Genomic DNA, 19,176 nt, shown 5'->3' with positions numbered 1-19,176 from the left:
ATCAATATGTCGTTTCCAGTCCTTGGCTGAACTATTGGGTTCAGCTATTAATTTTTTTAATAATTCTGTTACCCCATAGCATTAAAAAACTAGTATTTTGATAATTAAAATAGCTGGATGCGGTATGCAGCTGACTGGGGTGGTTACGGGTCGTTAAAACCACTAGAACCACAAACCGCTGAAATATGGATATCCAACTAGTTTGCCCATGGGTTACAAAAAGAACCGCTAACCGCGAAATATGGATATCCAACTAGTTTGCCCATGAGGGCTACAAAGAACCGCTAACAGCGAAATATGGATATCCAACTAGTTTGCCCCTCGGAGCGTCAAAAAACCACTCACCCCGAAATATGGATATCCAACTAGTTTGCCCGGCTACAAAGAACCGCTAACCATGTAATATGGATATCCAACTAGTTTGCCCTTGAGGGTTACAAAGAACCGCTAACCGCGAAATATGGATATCCAACTAGTTTGCCCTCGGAGCTTCCAAAAACCACTCACCCCGCAATATGGATATCCAACTAGTTTGCCCTACAGGGCTACAAAGCACCATTAACCGCTAAATATGGATATCCAACTAGTTCACCTCGCATGGCTACAAAGAACCACTTAGCGCAATATTTTTTTACCTCAAAAAGAATTAATATCTACCAAAAACGTTTCAAAAGCGTAAAAAGCGCCAAAGTTTAAAAAATCTTTCCTGTGTGGCTTTTCACCCTTTTTTAAACTTGGTCCCATTTATGAAAGTTTTAAAGACCCATACTGAAGTCATCTATAGGCTACTTGTTGGTTTTCTTAGTTGTCAATGTTTATTTTGTAGAGCAAATGAATTAATGTTCGTATGCGTAATTGAAGTTTTTTTTCCGTATAGTCGTTATAATGTATTTTGTAGCAAATACTCACTTTGTTAAATTCTTCATCGTCATGTGCGATTCTGCGCCTTATGTACAGATGTAGGGCCTATATGTAGCAGGTTGACACACAGTCAAGTTGCTAAGTATATATAATACTCTACTACTCTTTATGATCACGCAATATAATAAAACATAAACCTTGAAATGTTTTTGATAATACATACGTAGCCTACGTCATATTGCACCGCTGTCGAACAGTCTTAAACCTATAAGAGTACATTGTTGCATGTAAAAATTAGGACTCATTCTTCATGTTAATACTACTTTACTAAATGGGACCAAGTTTAAAAAGGGTGAAAAGCCACACAGGAAAGATTTTTAAACTTTGGCGCTTTTTACGTTTTGAAACGTTTTTGGTAGATAATTACTTAGAGATATGTTGGCTAGGGGCACTCTCTGACAGAATCATAACAATAACCAAAACTTTGCTTTGATTGTTTCATAGATATATTGTAAGTTTGACTGCATAAGTATTAAATCAATGTGGTGATTCTTAATTTTGTGATCAAATTAGACAGAAATAGAAACTTTTCCGTCATAAATGAAAGTGGTCAAAGTTTATTGAATTACTGGTGCACAAAATAATAGTGACAGAAGTTTACTAAAAAAACTATTTATTGTCAATTTTGAAGATTTTGAAGAAACAAATATGTAGAAAAATATTTAAAAGCACCACAAATGATGAGATTTTTCAATACTTAAATAGACACATATGCAGGTGTTTCCTTGTTTTTTTATATCATGAAGTGTTCAAAGGTTTAGATTCCTTAGCTATATATATATTGTAATGCTTTTTGAGCAGTTTGAGTGTTAAAAACATTTTTGAAATGCAAGAAATATCCAAGGAAACATGCAAACCTTTTTACTGGCTCAAAACAATATACCTATCTTACCGTTCTTGTTCTTTGCGTGCCTTTCTAGATGACTTCCTGGATGATGTCTCCTTGCCAAACTGGGCTGGGTCTGGTATTTCTAAATCTGAAAATTAAAGAAAAATAATACCAATCTATTATTAATCACAATTGATTGAATATTGTGGTTAGAAGCCCCAACTCTATATAGACGAATCCAACGAGCCAAGTGATGGTCAGAATTCATTCGGCTATTACTGGTTCCCGGCGCATCAAACTGGTGTTGTGACTCCCCAATTGGGTGGATTAAAGCCGCTTAAAAAAATGTCAAAGTTATCATCTTTGATGGCACTGCACAGGTACATCTTAAGGCAAGGGTGTGCATCAATTATTTATATGATCTGGTATAGACGAATCCAAATACACGCATTCCTACACCTGACTAGCAGCCTTTAGTTGGGTAGCCGTCGGCTACAATGCACTCAAAATGTGAAATGATTCAGCCTTGGCGGAAATTTTAAACTGCATTCCATCACCCGTTTTACACCTTCCGCGAAAACACAGGTAGACAAAAGAATAACACAATACAGTTCCCTTCGACAAAACACACAGCATGGTCTATACGTTGTTGAAGTGACATAATAATCGGATTTTACGCGGTATCTATGCATTGATGTACTTGCGAACAAAAGGACTATGTATATGAATAGATGCGACGGGATTATCTCCATTATATATATTATTAGCTATTATTCTGTTAACCCTCCTCGTCCTTGCATCTTCTCTAGGTGTTAGGCGGCTTTTATTTGCACAATTGGACGCTCAAAACACCAGGTTGGTGCTAGCGGCTACCCAAAGATGTCCGACCAAATCCTGACCATGACTTGGCTACTTGGATTCGTCTATAGCTGTGAAAGGTTTAATTTACCTGTACTAGTCTAATGTTGTGGACCAATATTAATTAAAACCTAATTTTAATCAAAGCAATGAGAATTGTCATAAATATCACCCAATAAGCTTTAGTATAAATGACATTTAAACTTTTTCTCACATCCAACTACTCATTATGAATTCATCACTAGCTCCCACCTGATAAGCATGATGGTTTTTATTATTTCTAATTGAACTGACTTGGTCACACATAAATGAGTAATATAGAATTCATCAAACATCCACGAACCTTTTGAACCTTTTGCACGTAACACACATAAAATATACTACAAAAACCAGACCTCCCTCGTAATCAATGATAAGTACAATATACTTTCACATAACAGTGTAACAGGAAAATGATTATGAGTTGCCAAAGGTCAATATTGGCTCAAATGGTAGGAATGATTTTCCTGTTTTGGTAACACTATGCCTGCAGTTCTATTGTACAACTTTTATGGTTAGAATTGACAATCACATTGACAACAAAAATATCACATGACAACAAAAATATCTTATTTTGCTTGCATCATTTGGCAATATGGTCCACTATTTGTGACACTTTAAAAAAAGGTCTATAATTAATGATGCAAATGTCCTAAATGTGGGGCGGCCAAAATACAAATATACGCCAATATTGAAATAAAGATATAAAGAAAAACATAACAAATTTCTCAAAAAGTGGGGCGGCCATGGCATCCCCTGCCGCCCCGCTTGCTACGGCCTTGTGTGTTTGCATATCTGTATGCCTTTTGTGTGCTGATTATGTGTAGGGGTGTGTGGGATGTGTGGTGGGTGCACTTTGTATGTGTGTGATTTATGTTTATCTCTGGGTTCATCAAAGCAATCAAGGTAAAAATAGGACAATTTCATTTTGCAGAATACAAAAGACCAACATTCCTTCCAGACTTAAACTCAAAATATAACTTGTAACTCATTTTAGCATCTTTTGTCACTTAGACCTATTCTGTTCCGATACTAATTTCCCAAATCGGCTAATAATATTGTGTCACCCTCTATGAATAACTTAGCTGATGCATATTTTGTCTCTGGAAGGCCCAATAAGTGCATGCACAAATGGGAAAAGGAGTAAATAGGGTAGTTGCATCTTGTGGCTCTTGAATTCCTGGAACAAAGTGCTGGTATCAGTCTCAAAGTGAATTGATTAATGAATCAATTTGGTGATGAATTCAGGCATCATCGTACTTCACAAGTTCAAATCCTTGCTAATATATTGAATGAGATATTGAGGGCGCACAACAAGATGCATGAAGGGACAGCACAGAGAGATTCTCTTTGTTCCCCCTTTTTGCTGATCTTTTATAAATGGGAGCTTATTATTACTTTCACCCTTCCCTGGGAAAGCAATATTTAGGGTGGTATTATAAAAGCTAAAAATCCATGATGAAAGATATACAATACACCAGAATGTATTTTTTCTTAAAAATGGAATTTGCCCCTCATATCAACCAGGGCTACCAGTGTTATTCATCTGTCTCCAGGTATAGCCAGCAACCCTGATACTCTCGTACCATACCCTTTCATCAGTTTATTCCACAAATCTTTACTCTTATCATACAAACTATTTCTTTAAGACAGTACCGTAAGTATATACATTTTTACAGTTTTTACAGACTATTTTTAGCTTTAAATTGAAAGCGGAAAAGGAAATATGCAAAGATGAAAGTGTCCTATCTACCATGATCTACCCAGGCCTATGTGTGTGGATTGACTATGTCTGTTCTTGCAAAGAACTCTTGCAAAAGACATGAACATTACTGTGATTAGGTAAGCTGCACTTGGCAATGTGGCTCTCCTATGTGTCTTTGCCTGGGGAGGCCCTGTCTTTCAGGGGTGCCCAGGGGTCATATAGAATACATCTAAACTACTGAATTACATGAATATAAATTAACATTCAAATACATACTACATAAGATAATTATAATGACAATAAACTATAAATGAATGAGAGGTCTTGCCACTGCTGGGGAAATACATCTAACCTTTTATACAATTTTTGACTTCCAAAACACCTTTGTTTGTGACTTCCAAGAGACTGTGCAATCTGCATCTGAGCATTAAGTAAGCATGGTAAATCTGTGCATTTATCATGTTTACGATAATTATATACTGAAACCTTGCTAACCATGCTAACTAACCCTGTTTAATATAGGTATCACCAAATTCAGGTTTATCCTTAGTGTAAGAGAGCACAAAATACTAATAGAGTTAGGGTTAGGGTAGTGTTAGGGTTAGGAATTAGGGTTAAGGTAAGGGTTGGGGTTTGGGTAGGATTAGGGTTAGGGTTAGGATTAGAGTTGGGATTTGTTTGGTATTCTCTTACACAAAGGATACACCCAAATTCATCCAGGAACAGTCCTTTTGTTTGAAATTGACTTTGTCCTGTTACTTATTTTCAACTTTCCAAAAAAACAAATCCTGAAAGATAAGAGCAGTGTGGCCCACTGACCAGTCAAAGTGTTTGACTATGGTGCAAGTTCAATTCCAGGTGGAGGCAAATATCAAACAATTAGTGGCTCTCTCATGCAGTGAATGACAATGGCCTTGCAGCAGATCCAATCAGGGTAATTCCTGGCTGTCTATCTGTACATCCTACCCTGGGCATCATGGTAGAACGATGTCTGACATTAAAGTGATATGATGACCAAATGAATGTCACAAACAGGTAAGCCCCCTCCCCACACTTGGTTGTTCTTAGCTTTTAAAAAAAAAGTGTTTTGGTTCACTTTGCAGCTTTGTGGGCAAAACACATGAAGAAAACTAAAGAAATATAAAAAAAAAAAACCATCCATTCACAGGAGATATAATATATACAATAACAATAATCAATTCCTGAATGGTATAAATCAATAACTGTTACCATGGTTACAGAACTTACAGTATTCCCATAGGCTTTCCATATCAGTGGAATTATTGCTGAATGGAACAAAATGATTTGAACCAAAACAATGTGGCATCAGGAGCATCATATCAATAGTCACTCTGAGTATCATTGTATCATACCAACTGTCATACTTTCTTCACTCACTATAGAACTGTGTACTTTGCTATGAGGTTATCATTCTGCAATAGCATTTACAATTTTCAGGTTAGGCTATTTTTGCTCTCTCCCCAAATTTCAATTAAGATAATTGCTCACAAATTTTAAACTCTGATTATATTTTTTTAGTGTATGGCTTTTCCAAGACAGCTGAAAACCTACTGAAATTCTGAAGTATATTACTTGTTTGCATTTATTACAATGTGTACGGTGAAAATTAAAAGTTTGAGGGTGGGCACCTGTGCTGAATAGGAAGACTATGGATTATGGTACATGCTGCCGAGGTAGATGTTAAACTTAACATCCTGCTGATGACATATATGCTTATGTTATTCACAATATGGATATGGTTTTTAGGTTGAATACAATTTTTTATTCTCAGACATGCACTCTAAATCCACAGGAATGTATATTTTCTATGTAAAATGTTCACTTCAAACAAAGTTCCAAAAGAAATTTACAAATTTGGAAGAACAATTCACAAAACATTTCATATTCTTGGGTAATGAAATACAAGAAAAGCCATTTGAAAAGTGCACTTAATATGCATAAGCCAGTTTCCCCTCAAAGGTTAATTTTTTTAATAAATTCTGCACACTCACTCCACAACATAAATCCATCGCTGTGTAGGCTCACATATGATGCCATATTTTCCTTAGAATTTATAAAAAGAAAATGAAGGCAAATGAAGATATGAAGGCAACTGATGATAATTTGCTCAAAGAAATACAAGAATGGGGATGATATATATGAGAACCAGTTTAGAACATCTACTTTGACATTAACTTTGATTTTTCAAACTAAGAAGTGCTATAAAGGTGGACAGGTATTTCAGAGTTGAACACTGAAGTTCTGGATGTGCAAAACACAAACTATATAATGCCCTGCCTCTCCTATCTGAACATTTAATAGAGATCTCCCCATTATTCGGCCACGTGGTCGTCATCGTCACCGTCAAAGGAAAATATGTTTGAATGCTTTGACGCATTTAGAAGGACATTATCTATTTTGAATGAAACGCTCAAATAACATCTTTCAGTGTTATTACCCAATTAATTAATCCGCTGTGTTCCTAAATTTAGCACTTTAGACATTCAATGTAGAATTACACAAAATTCACTTATCCAGAGTTGTACTAAAATCCGGAATGCTTAGTCCCATCATGGCCGGATGACACATGGTTGGACTGGACTGCCCTCTGAAGTAAACCAGGCCATGGTACCTAATTCAGTCGGCTCTGGACACTCCCATAATAGGACAAGATCAGAAGATGCCCTCAGCAATCTCCAGTAACCAGGTGTATCCCCACTATGCATGCACTAGCACCTATACCTCACGCACCATGCATGACTAAAACTTACTGGTCCACACGATTGATGTAAACCATGCCAGAGCAACCCATATCATGGTAAACACCAGGAAATCAATAAAAAGACACAAACTCGCCGGCCACGCAGTCATCTTGATACAGATCTGTATTATTATCCTTATATATAGGCAATCCCTTTCACATGGTTGTAGAAATAGTACTTTTTAGTATAAATCCATGAAAACTGCTCAGCTCCCAGGTAGCTCCATCAGGTTATGTTACGTCTGGGACACTGCCTTCCTGTTCTTCAGGTAAAATACTTCCTTTCGGGTATGTTCAAAGGTGAAACATGAAATTCACCTTGTACCCCCCATCAGTTAAGACAATCTGTGTATCACATTGCAGTGTCAATAAGTGAGAATAAGAATTCATATATCCATCCAGTATGGTTAAGATACAGACAGACCTATCCTGAAGTTGTCATTGGAGGATACTCTATGCTTGTAAATTTCATGGAACGATGTATAAAGTACTGCTTGTGACTAAAAATAAGCCTCTTTAGCTGCAAGGTGACGGTAGGCCCAGTGTCCCAAGGGATTGGTCAAAATTTCCCCTATATATTACCTCAAGGGAGGAAGGGGGTCCTCCTGTGACTTCTGGGGACATGAGCAATGATCATGTTATTGTTTCTTGGATATGATGTAATGATGATCGGTGAAAGCATCAGTCAAATAATAGAAACACCTGCAAATAAAACAATGCCTTACTATTGTTGTTTATTGTTTGTTCTGCTTGTCTTTCTTTTGTCTTTTTTCTTTTTGTCTTTTTTTTTGGTTTTGGTGGAAACGTTTAATAACATTGAATGTCAGTTTAAATAAGGTCATGAAAATGGTTAAAATCATTTTGAAGGAAAAAATGTTGCATTTTAAAAATGTTATTGTAAAAAGAATTTGTAACCATTTGTGCAAAATATTTTTAAAATAATATTCTGTTAGGATGTTTTGCAGCAAGTTTTCAAAATGTCTTTGAATGTTATTCAAACTTATAATTTAAGCATTTTATGGCAACATTTTCTAACATTTTGTAAATATTTTCAAGAACATTAAATGCGTTTGCTGGATTTTAAGAATTTATAGTCAAGATATTATCATACACTTTTCATTACATATACACAAATAGTTGCGTTGCTGCAAGTAAGTTTGGTTGTATTGTTAGTACTGTGATATATGAACATTACTGTTTAATTTTCATACAAATTCTCCTACTTGAGATATTTTAGAACAATTTGTGTCAACATAAGCCAGCTATAAATTAAACTCTGGAGAATGCTACATTTGAATCCAATATTTTGTAATACATGATCTTGCATATTCATTCATTTAAATAAAAATTAAAGAAAATCCTAGCATTAACAAAGGAAATTTTGCATGACAGATCAAAAGTTATGTGGATTTAAATTTATCCAGGGTACCTTTCATAATTCATAGTTATAGTTTATTCAGTCTTTGTTTTCAAGAAGCCCAATGAAATTAATGTTCTAAATCTGTTAATACTGCATCAAAATTAAATTGTGAAAACTGTGCAAAGAGCACCTTTGAACACAATTACCTTTCCATCTTAAAGTTGACCAGTACCAAGTTATTATCTATTCAGTCCCTAAAGCATAAATATTGTACAGACTCCCAAGCTTTATAGCCAAGCCCAGTTTAAGGAAGGCAAAAGTTGTTAGGAAGAAAAATCTGTTTTCCTGTTTTATAATAAAGTATGTCAAATTACAAAATTGGTTTAAACCTGACAAGCCGCATATAGTCAAGGTGCATGTCACTCTGCCTACAGTGTGTTTCATTCAAAATTAACGTTTAGATCTGAGACCATTTAGGTATTATGGTCTCGGGTTTAGATAAGAAATTCTTGCAGAGTTTGCCAGGCAATTGTCTTCACTAACTAGTAAATGGAGTAAGAACAGAAAAGAGGTTATTTGGGCTTAATACTGATGCTCCATCTAAAATAAAATAATTAAAAACTAAGTACACTTGCACTTGCCAAACATTCTGCATTCGCCCAACATCTGGATGCGTGATTGGAACTGACTATGATCCCATTTACACAGAGCCTGAACTTCATTTGTGTGTAAACAGGATTCTCGTAATTTGAACTTGACTTCAGAAGTCGACTTCGACCCGGAGCAACATTTGTCGAATTCAAAGTCGACTAGTGTAAACAAACACGTAATTAAAAGTCTACTTCATAATGGTTATTTGAAGCATGAGCAAGTGATGGCATAAAAGTCAAATTCACAATTTGTTTTGAAGTCCACTACCATATAAATACCCCGTTAAGAAATAATTTATGCTAATGCTTAGTCGGTCGCATTTGAAATCGACTTCTCTCTGTGTAAGCGAGGACTATGTCAGTGAATGTAAGATGCAACTTGAGGGAATTTCTGTATCTTACACTGATCACAATTTTAAGCGGCTTGCTGATATCTGCTGGGTCCATCAGAGGTTAATCCTGTTTTCACATTTAGGGCAGACGAATTTTGTACACCTTCCATCTTTTTTACTTGAGTTCCATTCCCTAAAATAAATTTCCTATTTCTGAGTTGCAATGATGATCATAGAATGCATAGAAGTGAAGTCTCCATCCCTTTTACTTGCTCATTGACCAATGGTTTAACCGTTCTTGTTGTCATGATTGGTGATCAGCCAATCAGCATGATTGTATATCAATTCTGCATTCATGGACCGATTAAAAAATTTAGCTTTGTTATGCATGGCACTATTTTCTTTCGATTAATCAATTATTTAAATATATCGCTCCGTGGTCTTTCTCTCGTCGATCCTGAATGATGTCGAATCTTCGTATTCGAAGGCCAGCTATCGAAGGGGAAACATTGCACTAGCATACTCAATCCAGAATCTATGTTGTGATAGTTTGTTTATATTTGATGATGCGGAATTAAAGATTAGTGTGAAGTTATATTTTGTTATCCGTCTATTTCTCTTCATGTATTCAGCGATTTATTCCCTGTGAAACTTTGAGATCCATCGGCCATGTGTATGGTATGATTTCTAAACACCAACTAACTGATTGATCATGTTGATGGATCTCGTCTAAGTTTCCTTCACATCAGCTTTATAAAGCTATGTTCTTTCTTCTATTGATCTACAAATCAAGGAAGAACTCACTCCTATATACATTCTGCAATGTGCTTCTTACTATCTTACATTATATTCCTGGTCACATAATGATCCAGTTTTCTCGGTCTTCAGGCTCCATGTAAAACATGTAGAATTTGCCAACTTGTGGCCCTAGATCCTTAGAATTGATGTTGCAGTCTCATCTTTTCAACTGTGTGTAATTTTGTTTTTTCATTATGCTTCGTCAGTTTGAACTTTGCGAATTGACGAGTTTTTCTTTCCTTCTTAAGTTTTGTTTAATTTTTGTTTTTTCTTTATTTGGATTTTTGCCTGTTTTTTGTTTGCTTGTTTTTCGAGCAGAGGGTGATTAATGAATCAATTTGAGTTACTTGTTGTTATTTGTTGAGACATAGCAAGTCATTTAAATCGGAGTGATATAAAACATGGATAATTTAATTAAATAATCTACACTTGCATATAATTCATTGTAACTTTGTTCAGTGTGTGTCTCCAATTTTCTCTGTCTTTTGCACAATTTGCTCTTTGTATTAAACAATTTTCTTGTAATTAATTGAGGAGAATGGAAACAATATGTCCAAGCACCTCAACCTGTTAAACGGATCCATATTGAATGACAGTCCTATTTTCATTGTAGCATCAGACATGAACCAGGATCCCACAAGAAAGGAAATTTGCCTAAAGCGCTTAATAAATTGGGAAGAATTACTCAGGATAAATTTAAATTAAAATCTAAATATAGAGCTACTTCAACCAAAATGAGCTATTAGTGAGTGATATCAAACATTGACTTCTACACTGGGTATATCAAATGATTTAGGTACAACCTGAACAGTCTGATATGATAGAAACTGATGTAGATTTTATTTGCCTTCACCGGGTCAGATGGGGCCCCACGTTCCAGTCCATCGGCCCTGGTAGGAATCTGATTTGGCTCATTTCTGAGATTATTTTCTTTTGTTCGGCTCAAGATAGAAAGTTTATCTTTACCACCTTCAGATCATAGTTTAAGATATTTTACACAATTTACAAGTCAATTTTTATCCATTTCAAGAAATTGAAACCAGCCCAAATAGTCAAAAGTCAAAAGTAGTCATAGCCCATCAGGAAATTTCCCAATGCTTTCCATGGCCCTCACAACTTTATCTAAAGAACATAAGATTGCCAAAACAATGATAAACCATTTTCAGGTGGCAAGAATTCTATGAACTGTTCCTTCAAACAATGCGTTATAGTTTTGATATTACAACAAAACTAGCAACAGCATTCATATCAAGTCAATTTGACAAGTCAAAAAGTTAAAGAAATTATTTGCAAAGAAGACACAATCTTGCTGTCAGAACAGACAGCAAGACAGCAACTTCGTACATGCTTCTATGCAACATCTTTTAATCTGTGTGAGTCCACACAAGCATTTTGTTTGAATAGTTGCAATTTGAACATGCGTCCAATGAATTGCACAGACCAATTGCGCTTGGCCAAATGCACTTTTTTTGTAAGATTAAAGATTAGATACCCTAGCACCATACCAATAAGCACAACCCTCTCTTCTTGCATTTCCAAGCTTTTGCCAGTAACAGTGGCAACTGGAAGCTACTGGAATTCCAGTCATTTTCAGAAAGCAAACTTGGAAATCCAGATATTTCTTTTATTGAAAAGTTATTCCTCTATAATGTGTATTTATTTTCTGAAATAGACCATTTGATCATTTACATATTAAAGCATGCATCATGGGCTGACCATATTAATTCTAGTTGACAAGTACATGTGTATGATACCCAGAATAGAACATATTTCACAGTTTTTCTAATTATCTGTAAAAAATACTAATAAATTAAACAAGCAAACTTTTGATTTATAATTTGTGACATGGTCAAGGGGAATGAGTCAGATGTCGCTAATATCGTTTTAGAGATATTGGAACAAACTGTAATCAAATTCTTTTGTTTTATATTGTTTTCAGCCATTGATAAATTGCTCATAACTCGGTAACCAAATGTCTGATTTTGGTGGGGTTTCCACCATAATGTAGCATTCATAAACTGCCAGAAAATAATGTAAAAAACTTCTAATTGAAAATTGCCGACATGTGACTCATTCCCCTTGATCATGTCACATTTATAAATTCATCTATACATGGGCTGTATGATTTATCCGAATCTTGAGATGAAACTTTCCTATTGCCACATAACTCATGCTCCTATGCATACCAAAGTAGGTCACAACTCGCAGCTTGTAGCGACATTTTGGAAAGTAAGAACTAAAGCCCGCTGTACACTTTTTAATTGGACATAGGATGCAACATTTCTTACCTAGCTGGGGGGGTTTTCAATCCCCCGAGCTAGGTACTGTTTTGCTATCCGCTTCTTCTTTCTTTCTTCTTCTTCTTCTTCTTCTTCTGGCAACAAACTTCAAAATGCTTCTCCTCCTACATGTTACACCCTACAATTACGTAACTTGCACATATGTATCGCCTATATCCAGTGCCCATATGGTGCAAACAGAATTGGGATCAAAGGTCATTAAAGGGGCATTTTCGGTATATAACCAAATATCTTCAAAATGCTTCTTCTGCCACATATTACATAGCACAATGACGTCACTTACACATGTGCATCGGCTTTACCCAGTGCCCATACCTTACACTCAGAATTGGGGTCAAAGGTCATTAAGGGGGTAAAATCTTACAATTGTATTATCTGGACATTTGTAAGGGGTATGGGGCTCCAACTCAGTGACAACAAATATCATGACCAATGGAACATTTTGCAGTCAGGTCAAAGGTCATGCAGAGGTCAAATTTTAGAAATGCATTTTCGGGACATCTGTAAGGGGTACGGGGTTAAAACTCACTGACAACAAACTTAATGACCAGGGGAACATTTTGCAGGGGTCAGGTCAAAGGTTATCTGGGGTCAAATCTTATAATTTCATTTTCTGGACATCTGTAAGGGGTATGGGGCTCAAACTCAGTGACAACAAATCTCATGAACAGGCGAACAGTTTGCAGGGGTCAGGTCAAAGGTCATGCAGAGGTCAAATTTTCTAAATGCATTTTCTGTACATCTGTAAGGGGTATGGTTCAAACTCTGTGACAACAAACTTTCTGACCAGGGGAACACTTTGGAGCGCTGTGCAGGGGTCAGGTCAAAGGTTATCTGGGTCAAATCTTATTAATTTAATTTTCTAGGCATCTGTAAGGAGTATGGGACTCAAACTCGGTGACAACAAACCTCATGACCAGGGGAACATTTTTGGAACATTTTGCAGGGGTCAGATACCTCCAAAACACCAACATGCCCCAGCTAGGTTTGTGGTCTATGACCACCATTTGCCACTAGTTTATTATGTAATCTAATCCCATTCTATTTCCAGTCATGTTTAACTTCTAACAATTGTTTGATGATGTAAAATGGATGATATATTTTCACCAGATATTTGACATCAAAATAATTGATTTTCCACAAACAAACATTACTTAAAAGCTAAAAAATAAATTGGAAATTGATTGAAAAACAAATACTTCTTGAACAAATATTCTATGTCAAAAATTTGGAGTATAGAGAAGTCCACCTTCATACACCTACACAAAGTGTATGTACAAAAATGAATGAACAACAAGGTAAATTAAATTTTCCTTCATTGGTTTGTGTTGAAAGTTTCAAAACTACTTTTGTTTATTGAACCACTGGTACATAATGAGCCTTCACTGCTGCAAAAAGTAATCTTGTTTTCTGGTTTGGAACAGGGACCTGTTTGAAATGTTGATCAAGAAGAAAAGTCTAATAACTTCAAAAATTTGATTGCGCACATTTATGGGGAAATCATCAACAACAAAAACCCAATCAAATACTAGTATCAGCTACAGCGAATCACCCAACTATATAATACCACATCACCTTAATTGAATTTCTGGACATGATATACAGCAGATCATGTACCTTCCATTCAATGTCATTAATTTTACCTACTTTCTTAAGTCTGTGAAAAAGGAAATGCAGTCGATTGAAGCACTAAGTAATGCTCAGGGTGGGGTGGCTATGTGGTCTTTCTGAGTCACAAGAAGCCAACCATTTTGACAAGGAAATGCCGGCGTGCGCTATGATACCATCGTTACTTACGGCATCAGTGTCTTGTAAGTTACCTTACTGGGCAAAATGGACTGAAGCCGAAATCTGCTGGGATTATACTCTAAATCTTGTCTCATGCAAACTGTCTAGGTAAAGCAGACACTATATAGTCATGTGAACGTCTCTCTATACAATCAAAGGCTGCAAGCCCTAAAACTCTCTCTTTAAATTATGAATAGGTACAAGAACCATCATTTTGTGCAATTTTTGTTTCTTTAATAAGGCATAGATCTAAAGATTACATCTTGACAAGTGCTTGATACTTGACAAAGAAAAATGGTAACCAGAGGGAACTTCAGCAGATCATTGGTTGCATTTTAACTCTGTAAGACACATGCAAAGACATGCAAGGGTAACTCAGGATGAGGTGGTGATGAAGCATTATGTTATGGGTCATATGAAGTTGCAAATACAGATGAAGACTTGACCTTTGACCTATTTAAGATATGGTCACATACCAGCGCAGTACATGGGCCCTCTTACATTTAAGAATAATATCATTGCAATTCGTAGCTTCATCTCATGAAGATGCTGATTGCTACAGTCTAGCCATCATTCATGAAAGGTACAAACAATATGATATCAAATCAGACTATATCCTCCTTTAAATCACTTAATTCAAAGTACAGAATCTCCCCATTGCAGCCAGCCATCAATCCAAGTCTATGACAACTACTTGCTTCCAGTTATTTGTTTGATGCAATGGTGTACCCTGCTAATCATCTGCTATCTACTGCACCAAATATTATGACTTCGGCACAACCTAACACTAGTAACATATCCAATTCTACCATGTCATAGTTGAGGTTTCTACTCATCATTTCCCATCATTTATTGGGCCCTATTGTGTGATAACCATGTTCACTTTGTCTAGTGACGTCATTCTGTAAACTTATAACACATGATAAAAGCGACATGAAAGTACTCGGTTTTGTGAGATTAATTTCCCTATTTCCAGGAGAGGTTTAATTGCTGCTGAACAATTGTCTACGTTATCTACGTGACACATATTGCTGAAGTCCTATTCATTAAATTGCCTCAATATTAACAACAAATTGCACTGGCTCTTAAATCATACTTCACACAAAGCAAAGCATTTAATTAAAATATAGAGTCAAGTAATCATGGCTTGAAAATTAGCATTTTTAAAAATTGCTAAAACCATGACAACAAATAACTTAGTTAAAAAAATCCTGCTCTGTTTTATTATTTTACACAGTTTAAATGCTTTCAACTCAATATCATTATTATTATGTATTTATTATGCAATTGACATACCGTAAAAACTCAATAGATAGCATACGTGCTTACTATCTAGCGCTTTTGAAAACATGAAATTGTACAAAAGTCTGGCACTTTACCAACTGATCAAAATGGGGTTGAAACCACAGCAGCAACCCCATTATGCTTTGCGGCACCATAATAGAACTGAATATGCCATAGAAAATGTACACAAAATCCCTTGCTTCTACTTTAAATAACTCGCTTAAATAAGGGAAGCTTAGACTTAAGTTTGCAAAAATATGACCCCTAAAGTATTGTGAAACTATCCATAGCTCTCAATATCTAAGCGGCTCTATTTGCTATGGGGCATGCAGATATACTGCAATGCATGATGAGATATTCTTTCAGCTGCTGTGGCTTGAAACACACATTTGCAGGTTTACTTGTTCGTATATAACTATGTGTATCGATGATTTGCTCAAAACATGTGCTTTACACTTTTGTGGATGTGGCTGGGGCTCTCCAAGTTTGCATGTTTAAAAATTACATATGCTAACTATCGAGTTTTTACGGTAACTTGGCAGTGGACACCGAGGATAGCAATAATTAATACTTACAGGGCGGGTTATTTAAAGAAATAGGCATGAAATATGATCAAATTGATTATTGCTGATCCGCTGATAAAATATTTGTGCAGAAAATATCTGATAATCCTATATAAATTTCATAGACAAAGATAATTGTCCCTATAAATGGATCCAGAATGAGACACACATTGTAAACCTGTACATTTAATACAGTTGGCATCAGCTGGCAACATTTAACATAAACTACAATTGCAATTATATCTATGCCAAATATCACCATCTGAATCAACCAAGTGTTATATGTAGGGCTCCATCACAGACAGTAAACTCAAATGCTGGCTGAATATTGTATTTGTTAACAAGAGATAATACTGTGATACAGTTTTCTACTGCAAATATCATCACCATCTTAATCATACAAGTCCTATCTGAGGCTGTGTATCAGATGACAAATGTCAACTGTGATAACATACACAAATATTGTCTTCAACAAAATAATAAGACCTTCTGCATAGCATGCAAGGGGTCTGAGGTTGGAATCCCGGGGTACCAAGTGACTTCTTTGTTCATCTTCTATCCTTTTTTGTATCTTCTTTCCCTTCCAATAGCAAAAAAACATGGGTTGGGTTAGGGTTGATACCCTTAAGGGATGGGGTATGAACGTTTGGACAGTATTTATTTTGGGACATTAGAGCACATCAGACATATCGAATTGCATTCTGAATACGAAGAATGTCATTCTAATATCAAATAATTTTGATTTTTTAAATTAGCACTTTAATACACATTTTATGGCAAATCATTAAAATTGATATTTTTGATATTTAACAGTACTTGAAGTAAACTTTATAAATCTGATGATTTATACTTAAAGTGTATGTAGGTGGGATGAAAAAGCCGCCGATCAATTGAAAATTTTGACCTTTCAGTATTGAAGATATGGATTTTTTTCCCAAAACACCAAAAAAAAAATTAGGTCTTTTGGGAAAAAAAAATCCATATCTTCAATATGAAAGGTCAAAATTTTCAATTGACCGTCGGCTTTTCCTCCCTGCTACATACACTTTAAGGATATATCATTAGATTTATATAATTTACTTCGAGGACTGTTATATATCAAAAATTTGAAAATATCAAATTTTTATAATTTGTCATAAAATTTATTATATTGTGATTTTCAAAAATGAAAATTATTTGATATCAGAAAGACATGCTTCAGTATTCAGAATGCAATTCGATAGGTCTGAGGTGCTCTCATGTCCCACAAAAAAACTACTGTCGAAAACGCATAATAAACGCTCATTTTAGATCCCTTAATGACAGACTTTTATTTAACACTAGAATGTTGTGGTTCTACTAGATTTTGACAGCTTCAGACTCTAGCCTCTAATGCGAATCTATCGGTGAGGACAAATTCAAAGCAAGACTTCTCGAGCAAGGTACAGGTATGCTTATATTGTCCATGGGTGCAATCACAAGGCACTAATAAAGGCAGCAAACATTGATGGTGATATTCTCAAGTCATGGCAATGCAATACTTCATGATTAATTTCAACTCAATCTTACCTGTGACAACATACCCAAGAGACTTGGATCCCCCATGAGACTATTTAGAACCAGGCCATGACTGGGTGGGTGCAATCATTCCTTCCCTACCAACATGACCAATATGCATGTGAATAGTGTGACACAAGAGCTTGTGTGACACATTAAGGTGGTATTTGAGGCATTTTGGAAGGACTCTATGCATGTTTTAAACAGATTAATTGAGTAGAGCACAGCAAACTTCTCAATATGCCTTTTGTTTGAAGCAAATCGGACACAAGGTTTTCAAAATATATCAATTTATATTTTCTTTGTATCTTACTGTTTTTATAAGTAAATGAGCTAAAATGACTGGAAAAGCTCATTAGTATGTAATTTTTGCCAATATTTGCATACTTTTAAAAGCCTTGAAACTTGGTCAAAGTGTTTATAATATGTTCTAATGTATTATATAGTCTAGCTGCCCTCTAATTTGCATATTCCAGAAATATCCACATATACCACATTAAGAGTTCTTCTAGGGGTATCAAAGTTAAACGCATGTACCGTTAACCAACCACCGTTGGCAACATTTTTTTAGTGCTATGCATTTAAAAACATTTTAATTTTACCTCATTTGTTTGGCTTAAAATTGTAGGGCACTTATCTGAACATTTTGTGAACTTTGTCTTTCAATCAGCCTCAATTATTTTAAGGATTATCATTTCCAATGACACATTATTACTAAAGATGCTCTGATATATCCAATGTTTCATCGCCTTATCAATCACTGACTATAGGAACTTGCCAGGAGCAAACCACTATATGACATGGGTGAAAGGCAATGTCTCTTACAAGTGATGGTCAGTAGCTATGACCAGTACTTCGGTCAAAGTTATTCAAGTTCAAAGTGTAATGGAAATGAGACAGGAGTATAAGATAGCCTCATTGCTTGTTAAAAAGTATTTATAGGATTATATCAATTGTAAATCTAATTAATTGTCTTTGGAAGATTATAAATGAACTTATGTGTGCTGCCTATCTTGTCACTCCGACTCAAGGTACCCAGGCGTCAAGACAGGAAACTAGATTTTGAAAATTGACAAATCCCACTTTCCTTTCGTGCGGGATAGCTTTGCGCCAAAGCCGACCTATTTTCCATCCAATTGAAAGAAAAAATGAAAAGCCATGCCATATGCCCTCTGACACTATAGTAAAGACCGGCCTACGCCTCGGTGAGTGGACTTCAGCGGTTGGCGGGTGGGGTAGACCAATATCTATGGGTAGACAGTGATCTTTACTGCATAGTGGTCCTACTACTGTAGCTTAAAAAGGCAAGCTCTGTATCCGGGCTCTGTACTAGGAGTGGTATTAATTTTTTTACAGAATGGTCTATTAACCAGGCAGAGATTGGCCTTACATTTTCTTTACTAGTCACTTGCTTGAGTTTATCACTGGATTTTCTAAGGTACTGTGAGGGCT

General features: G+C 35.7%; 1 protein-coding gene across 1 annotated transcript in view; it reads right to left on the bottom strand.

The window, feature by feature from the left end:
- Positions 1–19,176, bottom strand: part of LOC140155990 (uncharacterized) — a 188,152-nt gene that overhangs the window by 112,482 nt on the left and 56,494 nt on the right. Inside the window, 1 exon segment of the mRNA XM_072179045.1 lies at positions 1,814–1,898. Coding sequence (XP_072035146.1) covers positions 1,814–1,898 — 85 coding nt within the window.

The sequence above is a fragment of the Amphiura filiformis genome, chromosome 6, assembly GCF_039555335.1.
Source record: "Amphiura filiformis chromosome 6, Afil_fr2py, whole genome shotgun sequence".
Classification (NCBI taxonomy): Eukaryota; Metazoa; Echinodermata; class Ophiuroidea; order Amphilepidida; family Amphiuridae; genus Amphiura; species Amphiura filiformis.
This window is presented reverse-complemented; position numbering and strand designations above follow the sequence as displayed.